The 20,594-nt window shown below is 34.7% G+C and overlaps 2 protein-coding genes and 1 long non-coding RNA gene across 10 annotated transcripts; 2 read left to right on the plus strand and 1 right to left on the minus strand.

The window, feature by feature from the left end:
* Nucleotides 1-1,375: 1,375 nt before the first annotated feature.
* On the plus strand, nucleotides 1,376-2,794 carry LOC136069836 (pentatricopeptide repeat-containing protein At5g15340, mitochondrial-like; the record flags this gene model as incomplete). Its single annotated transcript, XM_065778870.1, is given in 5 exon segments — nucleotides 1,376-1,738; nucleotides 1,741-1,848; nucleotides 1,851-2,000; nucleotides 2,003-2,239; nucleotides 2,242-2,794. Coding segments are annotated over 5 exon segments (1,241 nt in total), but the record flags the coding sequence as incomplete, so codon positions are not given.
* Nucleotides 2,795-4,474: 1,680 nt separating this feature from the next.
* LOC136069823 (uncharacterized) lies at nucleotides 4,475-14,023 on the minus strand. 8 transcript variants are annotated; one of them, XM_065778837.1, is made up of 6 exons: nucleotides 13,927-14,023; nucleotides 13,572-13,834; nucleotides 13,369-13,455; nucleotides 5,685-5,834; nucleotides 5,239-5,436; nucleotides 4,475-4,769 (listed from the first exon to the last, which is right to left on the minus strand). In XM_065778837.1, the coding sequence occupies exons 2-6, from the start codon at nucleotides 13,791-13,793 to the stop codon at nucleotides 4,668-4,670; spliced, it is 759 nt and encodes a 252-aa protein (XP_065634909.1). In that variant the 5' UTR covers nucleotides 13,794-13,834; nucleotides 13,927-14,023; the 3' UTR covers nucleotides 4,475-4,667. The 8 variants fall into 8 exon arrangements, with proteins under 8 accessions (XP_065634909.1, XP_065634914.1, XP_065634910.1 ...); XM_065778842.1 differs by having other exon boundaries at nucleotides 13,369-13,452; nucleotides 13,688-13,834; nucleotides 13,927-14,022; XM_065778838.1 differs by having other exon boundaries at nucleotides 13,572-13,815; nucleotides 13,892-14,002.
* On the plus strand, nucleotides 7,629-9,021 carry LOC136069822 (uncharacterized). The gene is made up of 2 exons (XR_010631040.1): nucleotides 7,629-7,842; nucleotides 8,638-9,021. It is a non-coding gene; the product is annotated as an uncharacterized LOC136069822 (long non-coding RNA).
* Nucleotides 14,024-20,594: the final 6,571 nt, after the last annotated feature.

Consider the following 20,594-nt stretch of genomic DNA (forward strand, 5'->3'; position numbering starts at 1 on the left):
TACTGAGAGTATTGTAAAATAGTATGGTATAATTGATAAAGTAGTTTTTTGAGATGGTAAAATAGGATGTGATAGAATTTTGGGATGTGAATGCTCTAACAATCTTAACAGTCTTTTCATAATCGGACTCATGCACATTGAGTGTGGCATCATTAATCTTACCATGTCATTACGAATAACTTAATAATAATAATAATAATAAGAAAAGTGCATGCATAATTATAATCTATCATTTTCAATAACATTTTTCATTCTTGTTATCTTTTTTTAAATAAAAAATGTAAAAGAAATTGTAAACTTTGACATCTTAGAGGTATTGTCAAGGTTAAATAATTTTTGGGTATAATTGTTCTAGAAAATTTTACAATCTTTCGATAATACAATAATGTTGTACTTTCCCCCTTAAACATGAACAATGGGTCCCATATGAATTTAATTAATAGATACTTAACTATGTGAGAAGGGAGAGTATGAAAGTATTTTACCATTAGAATATGATTTAATTTTCCCTTAAAAAAAATTGATTTAATTACTTGAACTTTATAGAACAACTAAGTATTGGTAAGGAACTATCGCACACCTTTGGTGCGATGGTCACTCTACAAGTATAAGTGCTTGTGGGGTGTGGGGGGCAAAAGTCGCGGTTTAAGTCTCCGGGAGGAAACTTCACACACATATACACTTATATTAGGCTAGAGGAAAATTTTTATCTTGTATAAAAAAAATAATAAAAAAAAAGTATTGGTTAGGAGTTACATGAACTAAATGAATCTTAAATAATATTATTAATTAATGAATCTAACATAAATTTTATTACATAAAATAGTCATCAAGTTTTTAGGGAGGATATTATGATTGGTCACGTCCTCTCTAGAAATAGTAAATTACATGTCAAAGGCCACACATGCAAGGGTGTAGAAGAGAAATGACTTCTTAATTATAATTAGCTTGGGAGAGCTTCCTAATCACTTGTAAGGTTCTTGAATGGCATAAACTTGTAAGAAACTTCTCACATTTTAAAGTTGATTTTTGTTATATTTATTCTTGATATAATTGTTTATTTATAAATGTTTTATATTTGTTTCTCTTGAGTTAACTTCTAAGTAAAATTCCACCATATTATTGTTAACTATTGAGTTAACTTCTAAGTAAAATTCCACCATATTATTGTTAACTATCAACGATCTTTGAATCTAATTATTTTATTGATTAAAGAGTGACTAAAAACATTACACGACTATAAATTTATATGTTACCAAAAACCATCCATTTAAAAAAATAAGCGTTACCTTCGCAATATTTTTTACAACAAACATTAGGTGGTAAGTTGTTATTAATTCTAATTTAAATTTACCATTGAATTTTTTTTTTGGAGATAATGATCGTGGTAATGATCGTGGGTTATGTGGAGAGGGGTTTATCAGGGAAGGGTTTAAACTGCTTGGTGAGATGATTTTTGGTTATGGCTTTGGGTTAAATTATGTTACACTTTGTTCGTTTTTATCGGCATGTGCACAGTCAGGAGATGTGGCGATGGGTAGGTGGGTTCATGTGTATGCTTTGAAGACAATGGAAAATGAGATGGATATCATGGTGGGCACGGCTTTGGTGGATATGTATGCGAAATGTGGTAGGGTTAATGCTGCATATAGAGTTTTTGAGCACATGCCACGAAGGAATGTGGTGGCATGGAATGCTATGCTTAGTGGGTTAGCAATGCATGGACGGGGTAAAGTTGTTTGGATATATTTCCTCGTATGGTGGAAGATGCCAACCCAGACGAATTAACTTTTATGGCCGTGTTAAGTTCCTGCAGCCACTCAGGTCTAGTTGATGAGGGTTGCCAATACTCCATGAACTTGAAGCTGTGCACGGCATAACACCTACAATAGAACATTATGCTTGTGTGGTCGATCTTCTTGGTCGGGCTGGTCGTTTAGAAGAAGCTGAAATCTTAATAAAAAAGATGCCAATGCCTCCGAATGAGGTGGTTCTCGGATCCCTTTGGGTTCATGTAGTGTCCATGGAAAGCTAGAGCTGGGTGAGCGAGTTCTGCAAGAGCTGGTTCAGATGGATCCCCAGAACACGGAATATCATATCCTGCTTTCAAACATGTATGCCTTGGTGGGAAAAAGAGACAAGGCTGATTCCCTTAGGCAGATTCTTAAGAAAAGGGGTATTAGAAAGATGCCTGGAACTAGTTCAATTCATGTTCATGGCCAAGTTCACCAGTTCTGTGCAGGGATAAGTCACATCCGCAAATCACTGATATTTACATCATGTTGGATGAGATGATTCGAAGATTGAGAGTGGCTGGTTATGTCCCAAATGCTGCTTCCCAAGTTTTCTCTGGTTGTGGCAGTCGGGTGGGTAATGTGGATGAATTGGAGGAGATAGAACAGGCATTGTTCTCACATAGTGAGAAGCTGGCAGTCTGTTTTGGGCTTATAAGCACAAGAGCTGGTTCACCTCTTTATATTTTCAAGAATCTGCGTATATGCCAAGACTGTCATTCTGTTATTAAGATGGTTTCTGATATATACAATAGAGAAATTGTTGTTAGAGACCGCAATCGTTTTCATTGTTTCAAGCATGGTTCTTGTTCTTGCTTTGATTATTGGTGATGATAACACAATATGCTGATAATTGTACAGAAACAGTGTAGGTTTTGATCCATTAACTATGTATCTGTTTGTATCTTCTGATTGTCAGTTGATCATAAAACAATAAAGCTTGTCTTGTAGAGTTATATGTATAAGCTTATGTGCTGTTGGAATCAAACTTTATTGTGACAGATTTCCTGGTCCTTCCATTTCAAGTCATCTTAAAGTTTTGCCAACCCTATAGTTTTGGGCTAAGACTCTTGTTGTTGCAGTTCAAGCCATCCCTTTTATTTAGTTTGACAATCACTCCCGTTCTCCCATGGGAGCTTCTCAATCTCATCCCTTCTGTAGCGTATGATTTATGCTCCCTTATGGTCTAAAATGATGTATGGCAGTACTCAGTCCTGCAACTAATGGTTGTCTCACCATTTTCTATTTTCTTGTATTGCCATTGTATTTACTTTTGGAGTTCACTTTGTCATTTGAATGATGGCAGTCTAAGTTATTGGGTCCAGGGAGAAACTTTGTCTAATTCTTTATTTTTATATATTATTGTTTAAATTCGTACTCTGTTCTGCTTCCCAATTGTGGTGAACTTTTAGTCTCTTATTTGGAGGACTGATAACTGGTGAATATTGACAACATTCTTTTTCCTTGAGTTCATGAATTGTCATTTGGCACAAATAATTGATGCATATGCAACAGGCATTGGCTGATCAGAGAGCAAGACTAGGGATGACAGCGGAGAGACTGGGCAAATCTGGTGACAGAATTAAGGAAAGTCCTATTACTTTTCATTTGAGTAATATTTGAAACTGTAATTTGATTCTGCTCTGATGTTCTTCACTTTGAAACATTTACATGCCATTCTTGAATATCATTTACATTTTTTTTTTGGAGGGTATGTGTGTGCGTGTGTTTTCCCTTTTTGTTTTTTTATTATTTATTTTTTATTTTCAGTCTCAGCATTAGTGCTTAGTATTGAACTGTTATGATCTTTGTCCATTATATTTTCTTCAGGTTTAAGCTGTAATAGGTATGACTATTGTGCTGTCTACCAAAATTCTATGATTTTCACACCGCAGTAGTAGTTTTGAAAATACATGCCACTGTATTTACCTGATGATTTCCTTATATTTCTGCTGCATGGAGTGGATGATAACACAGGAAAGTGCAAGAGAATTATGACGAACATGTCAAAAAGAATGAGCGTGAACAAGTGGATTATTGGCCCCATAATTGCAGTTCTTGCCATTGCTATTGTCTTGATCTTGTACTTCAAAATTTTTAAATAGTCAGTATATTTTCCTTGTTGGGCTTGTGGCTGTATCTGAGGTACACTTTTTTTTCTTTTTATATTGTGCTTGGTTTTACTGGGAGCTTGCAATTGAGTGCAATCATAAAGATGTTTCGCTGTACAGTAACAGCAACATGTTGATTTGCTTTGTTCATTGTTGAATGTATAATGTGTTCTACATTTTAACTTTTGACATGTATAGAATCGTGCTTCCTATGATAAAATACAATGCAGAGTATAATTTATCAATCATCAATCAGATTTCTATTCCATTATATTCTAGAAGAAATTTCATTATGTTTTCCTTAGAAAAGATTTGGTTTGGAATCAACTACGGGCTACAAGATCCTATTTGTGATATTATTGCTTCACTTAGATTCAGTTTAACATTTTACAATCTTAGTTGTGGTTCCTCGTTGATCACGATTTTTATAAAGAACAAGCACATCAACGAGGAACCACAACAACGACAAAAAATTCTCTGGTAGTTTTGCATTCGGATTATTTAGGGTTAGATCCCCTACATTTCCATTTGTTAGCTTCACTAATGACTTATTTGTTCAATATTTGCAAGAAGATGAAACTAAACTGAAATTTTGTTTGCACTTCAACCCCAAATGTATCAAAGAATGATGCAAATCCACTTCTATCTTATTAAATCTAACATCAACTTTCAGTCGCCAAAGCTTTCCTTTGCTGAATAATATAAGCTACTATGAATTAACTTATTTTGGCCTTCTGACCTCATATTCAAGTAATCACTAGGCTTAAACTAGATTCTTGAGTTTCTCCCTTTTGAATTTATCATAATCTACAAGCACTCCATCATTAGCTTTTTGCTTCTTGTCATCCACCAATCTTTGGATCACCTGTTGTTGGATACAATCTCCTAGTAAATTTATGGCTAAAAACAATGGAAATTAATAGTAATTTTCTGGACAAACTAACAATGAACTTGAACTGATAATGATGTGGTAGTAGTTGTTGCAGACTTGCAGCCCCCTTAGGCCTGGTGATTTATAGTCAAGTTCAAGAAAACAATTTTTTTTTTTAAACAATTTTTTTCATAATTGATGAGTTGACATGCAATTAATGTTTTAATAAAAATTGAGTTAAACTATTAGTGATGGGACCATGCGAAAGTGATGTTGGTTCAATAGTAGCAAAAAAAAATTGTGAAAATTTTGTAATTCTTAGCATTACTCAGTCCTCACGTATATCTGAAGTAGTTTATCAATTGTGTATTATTACTTACAAATAGTATAAATGATATACTTCAAGAAATTGTAATAGAAAACAAAGAGAGATGTAAATAGCAATTAGATTTGATGGACTTACCGACACTCCAATGTCTTGAATAACATCTTTAGGAACCAGAGCAAGCGAAGGTGGAAGAACAAAGCTTATGTTAAGCTCGAATTGAGTTTTAATCCAGCTCTGTGTTGCCCGTCTATCAGGGTATATGGCTCCTTTAGCATTGGCACTGAAGCCTAATGACTCACGAACATCATCAAGCCCTAGGAGCTCCCATTTTGTCTGTAAAAGATTAGCTTTTCATATTTATGTTGGAAGGTGAAGCAGCAAATATATATTTAAATTCATATATCAACTTTTCTAGTATTCTATTTATGATTTATCCAAAGAAAAACAACAACAATAATAATAACAACAATCAAGTCTTTGTCCTAAAATTTTAGGACCAATCATGGATACTCAATAAACTAATTAGGGCCGGTCATGTTTATTTTCTTATGCGCTCTTAGTTTGTTTTTATTGTAGCTTACCATTTCAAGCTCAAGAACCTTTGTGATCTCACAGGGAACTGCTGAAGGGTAATCCCTCCCTTTCGATTTGCATCTCAATCGCATGTCAATTATTGGCTGCACTGTTAGGAACAAGAATTGTAAGGGTGGCAGCTGAATTCTCCATTCGTCCTACAAAAATTAAGCATAAAAACATATGTATGAGAAAGAGGTTAGAGTCATATACTCATATGTTCCTGATAAGAAAAATAGCATTTTCTTTAGAGCAACTAAAGAGGTCGACTATCCCCCCTCCTAAAAAAAAAGAAAAAAAAAGAAGTTGACTATCCCATTAAAGCGTACTACAAGTAAAATGCTAAAGTTATTATCAATTTTGAATGTTAAAACAGTGTGTAAAACACTTTGAACGTTTAGACCCCTAAATTACAAATTACTAATTCAAGCATATTATCAAACAATGTATGTGCGGAATATGAAGATAAGCTAAAACAAAATTGATAAAACAATCTAAACCAAATAAAATCACAACAACAACAGAAATTAAATGGCAAAGATTAAAGGAAGAGAGATGCAAACACAAAGACAACATAGCGATGTGTTATCGAAGAAGAACCGAAGTCCTTGGTGTAAAACCTCTTCGCCGCCTTCCAATCAGTCAATGATCTACTAGAGAATGAAGTTGGGATACATGAACAGTAGAAGACTCTCCAATCTTAATCTACCAAGTGTACCTAAGCCTTCCAAATTTCTTGTTCCAACGAGGTTACGCCAAACCTTTGTCTTCTCTAGTTTACTGGATCCCACTATATCCCATAGCATCAATCAATATCAATTGGTCCATTTCTAACTACTTCCCAAGCACCAAATAACCTTCTCACTGATATGGGTATAGTGAAATAAGAATTTAGCTAATGTACCTCTCAAGGATGTATCAATGGAGAGGGTGAGAGTAGAGAAATTTGGAGAAACATGGATGAAGATTGTGGATGAGTTAATCTTGTTTTTCTCTAGGGATTCTCTCTCAAAATTTTCTCTGGAAGCTCTCTACAATACGTGAGTATAAGGGGTATTTATATTGGTGTGTGTTTGGAATGTGAAAGGTTAGTTTTTTTCCAAACAGAGTGGTTTGGCGACTTGGCCTCGCGACTTGACTGAGTCGCGAATCTGAGTTGCGAGCTAACTGCTTGGCCAGACTGAAAGTTTTGTCCTGTAGTGTTCCAGCTGGCGTGACTTTTCAGCTCCTCTGCATACTTCACACGTGTGCCTTCTTTGGTGATTTACCAGCCGTGAGCCAGTCGCGAGGCTTTGCTGAGTGCACATTTTTTAGCTTTTCTTCATACTCTCTCACACACTATCTTTACATGATTCCCACCTAAATACAGGATTTCTAAATATTGAATTACAAACAAATTAGCACGGAATAAAACCAACAAAATGATTGATTAAATTCAACCTTACAAATTTTATTACAAAAAGTTTACAAATTGATTTGATAATAAATGTGATTGAAGTCACTTTAAGAACATAATAAATAAATGTTTGAATTTTTTTTCTGTATTTTTTTGAAGAGAAATGCTACATTCACAACATTTCACAACAAATCTTTAGTGGCAAAAAAAAAAAAAAANAGTTTAGTCAATTGCAAAAGTGAGTGATTATTGCATTGATGAGGAAGAGCAATTTGATTATGGTAGGGAAAAAAAAAAAAAAAAAAGGAGGAGGTCTAAAATAACATTAGTAGAAGTAATCGAAAAAAGGCATATTAATTAAAACGCAACAAAAAATATGAGTTTGGATATGAAAGAATATCAAAGATAAATACACCTGGCCAATCCAAATTCTTGATTAGTTTGTTGAGGATCCATTCCTGACCCAAGTTTTGGGGGATAAGGCTTAAAAAAATACTTTAGAACTCTTATATAAGAATTTCAAGAATTTTGGCCTTTCTCTTTAATTTATTAATTATAGTAATAATAACATTGAAAATGCTTTAACTAAACTGACTGCCTGCACTTTCTTCTATAAGGACATGCACCCTCGGTTTCAAGGAGAAAATTTGGTCAAGAACAGGCCATTTTTAATCGAATAGAAGGACTTGCTAGAAAGCATCAATGCACTCCTGCTCAACTTTCACTTGCATGGGTTCTCCAACAAGGAGATGATATAGTACCCATACCTGGTAATTGGCTTTCTTTTCTTTTCTTTTTTTTTTTTTTGTCCTGATTAATTGCATTAGTGTAAATGTGCTACATAATTAATTTTTCCTCATCTTTCAAAAATATTTTTAAGTTTTCCTCACAAAAGAGAGCCAGAAAAGTGGCTGAAGTTCTATTTAATGCTACTAATACTATTTTCTCTTTTGTGCTGCAAATTGAAATTAAGTTGACTCGGTGTGTAATGCTCTTCCTCTATTAATCTGCAACCTGTAGAATTAAGATAAAGTGCATATTATAGAAACAAACATGACATTAAACATCAAGGAAAATGAGGAAGAGAGCTCTAAAGGAAATATGACGTTAATGTTACGTTGTGACTTGGTGCTATTCTTAGGATTCAAAGTTTGGCATAAAATCAAAAAAAGAAAAAAGTCCATTTCATGGCTGGAAATTACATAGATAATGCCTGTTTTAAATTCATAATGTCATAACAGCCTTAGAAAAACTCAGATTTTAGTTAATGTCAACATATTCATAAACAATGTGTTAGCTTGCTGTCATAACTAAATAAGATTTTCTTATGGGTTAAGGTTTGTGATTGCGTCTTATGGCATCATTGGCTGTAGATCTGTCTAGTTGCTAAATGTTTAAAAGACTGGTATTTTGGTTTAGTGGAATAATAAAATCATGAATCAGTGTTCACTAATATGCTCATATACAGTTGGGTTCAGATAACTTTGGAACTGTTTTGCAAGATTTTATTTTCCATTGTGTCAAATCTCTTATATCGTTCATTCATTTGCGTTGAACTTTTATAGGGACAACTAAGATCAGGAACCTGGATAACAATATTGGCTCTTTGAAGGTGAAACTTACAGAAGAAGACCTCAAAGAGATATCTGATGCTGTACCAATAGAAGAGGTAGCTGGTGGTATAAGCATTCAAAACATGGATCATCTTCGATGGCAGTATGGCAACACTCCTCCAAAAAATTAATTATCCTTTACACATGGATGATGTCCACTTCAATTGAATAATGCTATGTGTTTTGTGAAATGAATGGCCAGATATATACTGATAACTAGCTATTTCATTCACACTGCAAAATCAGACAACAGTATTATGTAATCTTTTTTAGAATGGCACTGATGTGGTTGCTTTATGTCATGCTCGAATAAATATGTTGGCAGTTTGTTTCTCACTTTCTTTTATTTAGATTTTAATTATATTTTCAATGAGTGCGCTACATAACCTAATGCCTCTCCTACATAAGATCTCTACTTTATATATATATATATATATATATTTACATGTAGTAAGTAACCCAAACAGTGCTGCTAGCAATTCAAAAGGAGTAGCATTACGAAAATTTTTCATGGACTTAACTTAGAGGAATTTTTTGATCACTGAATTGGGAAGGTAGTTGTGACCATTTTGTGTGGGAGAAGAAGATTCAGAATAAAAGGAAGATGAAGGGGGTGATGGAATTGTAATGTCAAGATATAGAGTAGCGAGGAGATAAAAAAGTAAAAGTGAGTGATAAAGGCGCACAAGGGTTGCAGCAAGATCTCTTTCTTCTGTTTTCTGAACTCACAAGTTCAAAAGGTGGAGGCTAGGGTTTCAATAAAAAAAACCTTATGAAGCATTTCAATTAGTGTTCTCTTTCTCTACCGCCTTGTTTAAATATGTGCTTAATTGGCATTTTAAATGGGCTCTCCTATTCCTATTAGGTTTACACAAACCGATAAACAAATAGCCAATTAGAATACGTCACAGGCTATATCAAAAATCTCTCAACGCAATAGATCGAGATAGGTATTTAGGTTCATGAAATCTCGATAGATCAAAGGTGTCAAGATAGGTATCGAGGTTCATTAAATCTTAATAGATAAAAGGTGTCGAGATAAGTATTGAGTCTTTCTGTTTTGTCTTTTCTACACTGTAGCTTGAGTAATCTTCATATCCTCAACAATACTACTTGTTATGTTGTTCTTGAAACCACTTAGAAACTACCTCACTACAAGCATAGTGTGTTTTATCAAAGGATATACTAATTACATAAAAATATGACCCTTACAAGTTGTATCCTGAGAAAAGTAACATTGTAGCAATATTTGCGTAGGAGCTAATATTATCTAAGGACAACGTCAATGTGTGCCTCTAAGCCATTGTTCATCAATCATTTAATTGTTTTCCTTGTTGACATAAAATACAATCAAATGATTTAGAATTGACTAGAGCTAACAAAAACTTAGCTACCAAGCATGACTGAGATGAGAGTGCCATATAATAGACGTGTGCAACAAGAATAATGGTCTCCTCATAGTCAATGTTATACTCTTGATAACTGTTTAGTAACAAGCTGGGCCCTATAACAAATTCGTCAAAGAGAATCTTGATGTGATGCAACTACTTGTATCTTACAGTAGGCTTCCAAACAAAACAAAACAATTATATCCCATGTGTGAGACCTGACAAGTTTGTGATCACAAAATAATGACAATGAACAAACTTTAATAACTTTAGTGTAGGATTCTGTTGAAGACAGACCTGTACACAGGCCACGACAGAGGTTGAAGATTTCTGAGGATCAAAATGACAGTGTTTAGTATTGCGCTAAACGCATCGTTTCATTAAAAGGAGAGGTATTGCACTAAACGCATCGTTTCATTAAAAGGAGCGTTGGTAGTGAAACGGGTCGTTTTACTCAGTTCAAATAGCAGTTGGTTGGCACGAAATTCAGTTAAAGCCACTGATCAGAATTCCCTAGGTTTAGGGGTTCAGATCCGTATAATGTGGAAGATTAATTAAGTAGTTATGATTATTGTGTACTATAAATACAGAGCATCAAGCTCAGCTGTTATTATGAGAAGAATTTCAGATGGTTAGTACAAGTTTTCTCTCTCAATCTTTCTCTCTTCGTTTCTCTCCTTTCCTCTCTTTTCTCTTACTTTCTCTCACTTTCTCACACTTTCTATTTTTAAGTTTCTCAGATACAATCTTGCCTTCATTGCTAGTAGCGTTTTCTTGATTTGTTAAATCAGTCTTGTTATTGAAAATTTCTCCAGATTCATCATCACCAACTTTAGTTTGGAGGGTGAAATATTTTTATGTGTTTGCATATTAGGGACAATGGGTTAGTCCAGGTGAAGAGAAGTATATTTCCATGTGTTGTGTTGTGTTTGCATATTAGGAATAGGGACAATAGTTTAAGGCTAGGTGAAGAGAAGTTCAAGATGAAAACGTGTTGCTTTTCTTGACTTTTCAGTTTGCCATTTTTTCTAAATTTTAGTGCAGTTTTATTTTCACTAGTCGCTAACCCGTGTGATGCACGAGATTTATTAAAAAATACAATAGTGCAATTATCTATTGGATAATGACTTTCTTTGAATATGATGTTTGCTTCAAAATCACTTAACACAGTACTTCAACAATCTTCCATAATAAGTATATCTAACATGACAACAATCATCAATTTGCATATTTTAGAAAGTAACATTCAACATAAACTTGACATCACACATAATGTTCATAAATTACTGTTAAGAAAATTCTAGTGCACCTATGTTCATAAGAAACTTACCATGATACATACTGTTTTTTTAGGCAACCAATCATGGGAAGGGGGCCACACAAGCAAATCCATCCGCCAAGTAAGTCATTACATTATAATATGTTGGGGATATTATACAAAGTAATAATGGAAGAACAAGGTTAACACAAAAGATAAATAGAAAATAGATAACTTGGAGATACAATATCATTTTTCTTAGACAATATTTGCCCCCCACACTATTGTTGCTAAAGGGTTATCGCAAATTTGTCTCCAGGATACAACCAAGATGTTTAGTTCTACATATAGCAATTCTGGAGAATGACCACAGGATTTCTTGTATTTCTCTCTAACTTACTATTTTTCAAGTGAATATAAGTCTCTATTTATACTCATAGGGTTATATTTCATCAAAAGACATATATGGAGAGTTAAAATATTTCATAAAACCGTTCACAAGACTTGAAACCTCTTCAAACTCTCTGAACAGTCACTAGAAAATTCTGCAAGAAAATCCTGTTTCACGATTTTCAATCAGAAAGTTACTTTTGATCGATCGAGTGCTTTTTTCGATTGGATGAACAAGAATCAAGCAGCGATCAAGACATGTAGAGACTCCAAGATTTTTTCCTTACCATTTCAATCGATTGAGCCAAAGTTTCGACTAATCGAAAATGCTGTATTTCGAATTTTCACTTAGAAAATTTCAGAACTTGAATTTTCACTTTATGAAACAATATTCACCAAACTCAAACATTATTATTACAACCTATCCATGTATATACCTATATATACAACATAATAAACAAAAAATTTATCTCTCATAACTAAAAAGCAATGCTACATTCTGTTTTCGAATTAATAATTGTAGTGCTAGTAGTCATGATGCAAGTGAGCAGAGAATGAAAAACCTCGTAAAATATTTGTCATGGTAAGAGCGTGGAAACAAATACTTACAAAGATGCCCTTAAATCAATGTCATAAATGTGAAGCTAAAATTTTCTTAACAATGACTTATGAAACAACTACGAAGCATAAGACATATACTTATCTTCTTAAACATATTACTTATTAGTTAAGTATTTTATTTTACCCATTAAAAAAAAAAAAAATCAACCACATACAAAACAAATATTCACAGAGCTCTAGAAATATTGTTTGAGAGCTTCTCAAAATCATCAAAGAAAATAGAAATCAACCACAAAATCTGGATTGTTCTCATTTTGCAGGAGTTTCTAAAGTTGTTTAAACTGGTAATCCAAATATTCTTTTTTATCACCAAAACCCATAATTAGAATTCCTCTACCAATACAAAATAAATTAATTAATAAACCAGTACAAATTTTGTTTAATTCAGTGGAAAATAGGCTAGTTTTCCAGGAAAGTAACAAAACCAAACAAATACAACATAAATATCCTTTCAAAAATAACAAATCCCAGGGGAAAAAGAAACATTCCCAAAAAACAAATAAATGCTTAAAGAGAACAAAATCCACCTAGAGTAGAGATCCGCTTCACACCCAATTGTTGAACAATCTCTCAAAAGCAATTACAACCCCACCAAAAAAAAAAAAAAAAAAAAAAAAAAAAAGGGGGGGGGGGGGGGGGGGGGTTGGGCTTTTATCCTAAATTTTCCCTATATATGGCATATGCCATTCCCAATGTGAATACTCTTATAAACTAGCCATCAAAAGACAAACCCTTATATTATCTTTCATAATCTGAGCTATTTTTGACTTGCACTTCCTTTTCATTATGGTCCAACAATATTTAGATTTATTGTTAGAAATTAGAATCAAAACATTTGACACTTTTTTTGGGGGGTGCCAAGAATATTTTTTATTTTGATAATAGATGCATCATAAGATAGTACATGGCCCACATAATTCTAATATAACAAGCTCTACCAAGAAAATCTCAGTTTGAACAATATTTTTATGGTATAAAAAATAAAAATAAAAAATCATAGAAAGTGGAAGTAAGGCAGTCAAACACCTCACTAACTTGCATATTTTCTCCATCTGTAAAGGTTGCTTTGAGAATTCTGGACTCATCCTCCAAATACTGATCAAATGAAGCCTGCTAAAACCAAAAACTAGTATAACAAAGTATCATATACCTCAAAATTTTAAGCCCATAGAAAACGATGAATTTTAATTATTTAATTATTATTCTAACACAAAAAAATAAATAGATACCCAAGGTGACTCAGAGAGGGGAAGGTCTGAAGTGAATCTAGAAGAGTATTTTATAGGCTTTTGATTGATTGGCTTCCATGATGCCTTTTCATGGTAGCTACGGTTCTTCTGCTTACCCTTCCTCTCTTCTTTGCCAAGTGCACATCGGGTTCTTGATCCATGGAGAAATAATGGAGACTTGAATGTAGAGGAAAGACTTGCAAGGGCAACCTCACCCATCATCAGTTGCAGAGAATTTGTTCACCTTTTCAAAGATGTTAATACTAGCAAGCAATAAAAAAAAAAAAAAAAATTATAATAATAATGCAAATTAAAATTACCTACTGCAAAAATTAGTGATATATATAGTACGTACTCTGCTGCACTATATATGTAGCTGGTTAAGGAGTGAAGGACATATAGACACGACGTGGATGGTTTGTTTCCCTTAAAATGTCAACTATGAAACTTATATTTGCAAATTAGTGCACATTTATGTAAACATTCATTAATGGAGTGCAATAATTATATATGTGTACGTACATTTGGCAACAAGTTTAGTTAGTTGGGTTGCCCCAACAACCACTTGAACAACAATGAGTTTTTTCTTTTGCTGTCCATTGATTCTAGGTTATTTTGTAATTGGAAAATGCTAATGAATACCCTTAAGGCACTGGTTAATAATCTATTTAAAGAAATTTTTTATAGAAAATGAAAAAAAACAATTAATATTTTGACACTTTTTTTCATTTCCTATAAAGTGGTATCAAAACTTTTCTAAAATGAATTATTAATAAATGGTCTAAGAGCATTCGTTAGTAACCCTTTATAATTTTTTATTTAATTTTTTTGGCATAATTCTAGAATTATATGATTACTTTAATTATGGCGGAAAATTTGATGAATTTAGTTTTTAGTTTTTTGAGATTAGTTAGAAATTAATAAGTACTTAATTAAGTAGGATTTTACTAATATGTGCCTAACGGTAGTAAATTAATTTTGAAAAAAAATTTATTAAGAATAGAAAATATTTTGACAATTTTTTTAATTTTTAATAAAAGTTTTTCAAAAATAAATTTATTGATGTGTGCCCGCCTATTAACCGGACCAATTAAATAACTTCACCTTTGCGACCATTCAAACATGGGCGGTTGTAATTTTCTTTGATCTATGGCAATTGACTGACACATACCGACATACGTATTCTATTTTTTTTTGATAAGTGACACATACCGACATACGTATTCATTGCATGGTTCCATATTTTTGGCATTCAGATTCTGATAACTGATGTTGATGCAACCCACTCGACTGTCAAAAGTCATTTTCTTAAGAGATGTAATTCAATCAGTCTTTACAACGTTATTGACGTGGCTACGTTTGCCAATGCAAACAAGATGGTCCCTAGCTGGTTTACTCAGTCTCAACAGTATAATTTGTCTGCGCACCAAACAAAAAACAACACAACATATTTGCATTAATCGTGCGTGGTTATACGGTGAATGAAAATTTGAATGATTCGATGTATGGTATATATATTCTCAAATTTTGATCATTAGATCATTGAATTCAATAATGTGATTAAGTGTCTAGAAATCTCATTTTGTATTCCTTGTAACTTTATTACGTTTCTTAATAACGAATCTTAAGGAGCTTCATTAAAGAGATTTAGGCTAAGCAAAAAAAATATGAACCTTTTTTTTTTCTTGATTTTCAAAAAGTTAAAAAGCTTTTGACTAACTTAACCTTGCGCACGCAAGTTTTGATCATTGTGTACCTATACTACACTACTTAGGCTAAAGTTGGTGAGCTTCACGTTGAAATTTTCTCTCAAAAATTTATGACAAGGCTGATCTCATATTACCTGGAAACAACCTTTCACACGATTTTTTTTTTGAATAATTCTTGTGCCACGTTAAAGGTGCAATATTAGCCGCACAATATTAACTACGCTCATGCGGCGAGTTATAATTAGTAGAAGGGTGATTTATGGTCATCATTACTCTTTGAACAACCACAATTCACTATATGGGTGAGTTGTGACCGTGCCTTTTAATACGGCACAAGAATTATTCTTTTTACATTATAGAAATGCCTTGGTGACACACTTTTCAAAACATGTTTTTATTTTGATATTTTTTTAGTATACTGCAAATCTGCTCTTTTCCTCCAAATTTAAATAACTCGTTGAAAATAGCTCCAGGACTTTCATAGTTAAAATGATCTTTGGCAACAAAATAAGGCTATGGAACGTAGCTCAAATGGTAGAGAGCTCACTTTGCATGCGAGAGGCAGGGGTTCGATCCCCCGCATCTCCATATGTGAAGTGATATTATTTGGACAATTTATGTATGAAATGCTAGAAGTCTAACGCTTGGTATCGTGTTTATAAAGACTCTCATTTTTGCTTCTCAAAAAAAAAAAAAAAAAACTCCAATAACACATGATTTTTTGGTTCTTTGATGGTAATTTTTTTTTTTTTTTTTTTTGCTAAAATACAATCACCATTGTGAATATTTTTATTGTTTTTGTTAAATTTTTTGGTTGGATGGTTGTTATTGGGTGAGGTTAGTTAGGCTTATTGTGAAAAATGAGGGCCTAACTACAAAAATGAAAAAAAAAAAAAATTGGACCCTAGGGGGTCCGGGCTCCCTTGGACCCCCACCTGGGTCTGTCCCTAGTTTTTGTAATACCAAATTGCCTTACCATGAAAAACAATCACTACACATCACAACCTTAACTAGTATTATTACTCACTAAATCGAGCCGGGAAACCTGTTCATAATAAGTAGATCAGAAATCTGGCCTTTCTTGTACAACAAGGTATTAAATACGCACGGTCTATTATATTAGAATATAAGATTCAAATTGTGGGCCGTCAAAGCACCAGCCACCAGTGGTCTAGTAGAAGAAAAGTGTCATGACATAATCAATGATGAAACAATGGGTTAATGAAAATAAATCATAATGACATAATCAATGATGAAACAAGGAATAACTTTGACCAAAATGCTTGGTAAGTAGTCTGATTTTTTTAATGTTTAGAAGATGCCACTTTGACACAACACAACACTAATTTTTTGGAAGTTAGTCTTAGTGTAAATGAAGTTCCTATCAAAACATAATGGATAATTAATTAATTTGTGATGACCTCCTTTATGTACAATCAATCCAAAATGATTCGGTTTTTTATTGTGTCATGATGGGATAACCCATTTGATATTTAACCTATTTAGTCCATATAAATAAAAGTCATTTTTTTATTCAATATAGATTTAAATTTTAAATATAAAATTGAGTAATTATAATAAAGTTGACGTTATATTGATGTTTTTATGAAATGGAATTTATAAAATAAATAAATAAATAAATAATTTATTTGTTACTATTACAATCAATGTGCTTACAAAATATTTTAAACAAAAAATGTTAATGATGTTATTATTTGATCATATTTAGAAAAGAGTAATGACTATCACAAGATAGTGTGTGCAGAGTGTGCAATAGATGGAAAATTATTAAATACTCTGAAAATACCATAAATATATACTCTCCCCTCTCACATGAATTATGGGTCTCACCATAAATTTAATTAATGAGACCCACAATTATGTGAAAGGAAGAAGTATGCATTTATGGTACTCCGAGATTACCCAATAATTACCCACAATAGAGAGTGTGTAACAAGATTTTTCCTTTATTAAGGCCTTGTAACTGAATTAGCACATCCCCATGCATAAAGTACTTGGGGGTTTAGGAGGGAAAGGGTTTAAGCTACGAGGTTAGCAACATGTTGTAATTATCTCTATTAAAAAAAAAAAGATTTTCCTTTTATTAAATGAGAAATGATATGTCCACAATATTTTCACAACATTTTTACAACAAATCTTAAGTGACAGGTTGTTACTGGTTGTTATTGTTAGGGTAAAAAAGTAATCTTAGAGCATCTGCATCAGATGTGGCAAAAATTATGCCATTTTGCCACATTAAAACCCTACTTTATTATTTTACCACATCATTTTACAACATCTCATTTATCAGATGTTTTATACTACAATTCTATACATTAAAATAATATTTCCTATATATTAAAATAATATACTAAATTCCTCCCCCCAGTCATCGTCATCATCAACCACCACGGCAGCAGCAGCAGCAGCAACAACAACAACTACAACCACAACCAGAAAACATATCAGAACAGAACAGATCACCAGAAAAAAAAAAAAAAAAAAAAAAAAAAACCCAGCACCAAGATCAGAACAGAGATTCGCCATCACCGACGATTCGCCCACCACCAGTCGATTCGCCCACCGCCATAACCCACAATCGATTCGCCCACCACCAGCCGATTCGCCCACCGCCATAACCCACAATCAACCCATGAAACTCAACCCACCCATTGCCATAACCCACAACTCGAACCCACCCACCACCGATCTACCCATCCGAACCCACCCATCAAACCACAGCCAAAAAAAGTGAACGGAAAAAAGAAAAAAGGAAAAAAAAAAAAGGAACCCGAAGCGAGAAGAGTGGTGGCCATTGGTCGGCGGCGTCGAGTTGTATGATCGGCGGCGTTGAGTGGTGGCCATTGGTCTTCGGTGTGCTGTGGAAGACGAAGAGAGAAGATAGAGATGAGAGAGAAGACAGAGATGAGACGGAGAGAGTGATATGATACTGTGATGAGGAGAGAGAATACATAATAAAATAATAATATATATTATGCCACATTTGTCCGTACAGTGCCAAATTTGTGATGGCACTGTAGCATATTGTAAAAATTTAGAACATTTAACACATCTGATAAATGAGTGTTTTTAGTGTTTGGTGTGCCAAATGTGCCAAATATTTGGCATTTGGCACATTTGGCACATCTGATACGGATGCTCTTACAAGTTACAAGATGACAAAGGAGCTTTAGTCCATTTTGGTAAACTACACCTATCACATACATTTTACACCTATTTTATCTGAATCTTCCGTTTATAGAAACCACACTTTTTCAAGGTTACCAAACAGTTAAGTGTGATATGATGACAAATGTTTTCAAAATGCATGTTTTAAAAACTTTTGTAAGGACTCAATTTGGATTGGACCCAGAAAAAAGATGGGTTTCTAGCTCAACAAGTCCAAACAATACATTTTTAGAGAGTGGGATGAAGAATTATGCCCTAACAGAAAGGCAACTCTAAAAACAGAAATTCCAACCATTGGAGGTCGAGGCATCCAGGCTGCTCCTTAAGGTCGCTCCTCGGCACTCATCCGAGGAGCTTCCTCCCTTTCTCTTTTTCTTTTTCCTTTCTCCCTCCTCCTTTCTTGTTCTGTTTGGTTCTTCTTATATAGCCCCCCCTCTTTCTTCTCTTTCTTCCATCTGTTGATCATCCATGTGCTTTCCTTCTGACCGTCCGTCCCATCAGCTGTACTATCAGTACTCAAGTGATTTACAGTGACCAAGGTAATCCAGTCCAGGAGTCACATCTCCATTAATGTGGCCAGGGGATTAAGTGAGCGCATTTATTGTGGAGGTGACAACCTGTCCTGGGCTCATCCCCCCCCACCACTTGGGGTTAGTCTCGGTCTGCCGAGGACAGGGATATCCTCGGCGGGGATTCTAAGAGCTTAGACCTTCATACATCGTCTTCGTACAATACTTCTTCCCCGGCATGGGTCCTGAGCTAGATGTGAAGTGGGCCGAGGTTACTAGGCCCACAGGCCCCACAATAGCCCCTCAAAATCCTACTGTCCGTACCTTCGGACGGGGAGGAGGGTTTTGATATCCCTGGGCCCTCCACGTGATTCACCCAACCTCAGCCCACGTCAGCGTTGGAGCCTTTTCGCCTGCCTGATGTTCGTTTCTGGCGTTTCGAGACTCAATGTGCGCTCGCATTAAATTCTAGCTGCTTCACATTTTCCACTTCCTACGGTGTGACGGTAATCACTCGGCAGGGATTTCCTACTTTTATGGGCGGGAAGTTACGGTTGGTTAACTTAAATTGGCAGTATAAATACTCGTTTGATCCGTTTGGCATTCTTATTTGCGCATTCACTAACTTCGATGCACGTACTCTGAATCTGGTTCAATTTCCACACCGTCCAACGCCCTTTTCCAGCGTTAAAAGCTTGTCCGAGGAGAATCTCCCCCTTTTTGTAAGTCTTCTTCCTTCTGTTAGCACAAAATTTTTCTTGATTCTTTTTTCTCTTTCCCTCTTTCGAATCCTTTAGTCGTTGCTAGGAATGGGAAAATTTAAGAAATTAGTTGAGTCTGAAGAGATGATGGAGAAATTTGTTGCCGATTATGGGATACCTCGTAATGTGGGCTTGTGGTATTGTGAGGAAGGGGAGTGGTACGCTAAAAGAACGAGGGCGAAGTTGTGATTCCCATAGTAGCTTTCATAGAGGGAGGCATGAGAATTCCTATGAGGCTAGTGATGAGAGATTACCTCACGCATTTTCGGCTGACCCCTACCCAGTGTGCCATTAATGTGTTTAGGATATTAGGGTGTGTAGACGTCTTGAATGAGAAGATGGGGTTGAGGTTAACCCACCATCATGTGAATTGGTGCTACAATCTTCAGCACCTGAAGGGGAAGTCATATTACATGAAGACGAGGGGCGATAGGGTTCGGCTCATCCAGTGCCTCCCCGATTCTAGTAAGGGTTTGACTCAAGATTTCCTTATTGTGTCGGGGGAATGGCACGACGGTCTCCACTGCTCAATAGTAGAGGGAGAGCCAGGTAGGGTGCCCGAAGTAGGAGGCGGTCTAGATTATTGTATTTTTTCTCTGGTGCATATCTGCCTTGGTTGATTGCTCATAGGAGTTTTGTTTCTCTTTCTGCAGATCCGCACGCCTTCGCGCGTCATTTTCACCTGAAAAATAAGGAGGATTTGGAAACCATTCTTAGGGCGGAACTTTTTCTGAATGAGGCTGATAACCAAGTTAGAGCCGCCCACAAGATCCTCGGATGTGATCTAGCCCAGAAGTCGTTCCCAGTCCCGAGGCATGTTATTAGGGCTCGTGATCTTCGGCTTAGGAAAATCAT

Source organism: Quercus suber, unplaced genomic scaffold (genome assembly GCF_002906115.3).
Source record: "Quercus suber isolate HL8 unplaced genomic scaffold, Cork oak 2.0 scaffold_192, whole genome shotgun sequence".
In the NCBI taxonomy this organism is placed as follows: Eukaryota; Viridiplantae; Streptophyta; class Magnoliopsida; order Fagales; family Fagaceae; genus Quercus; species Quercus suber.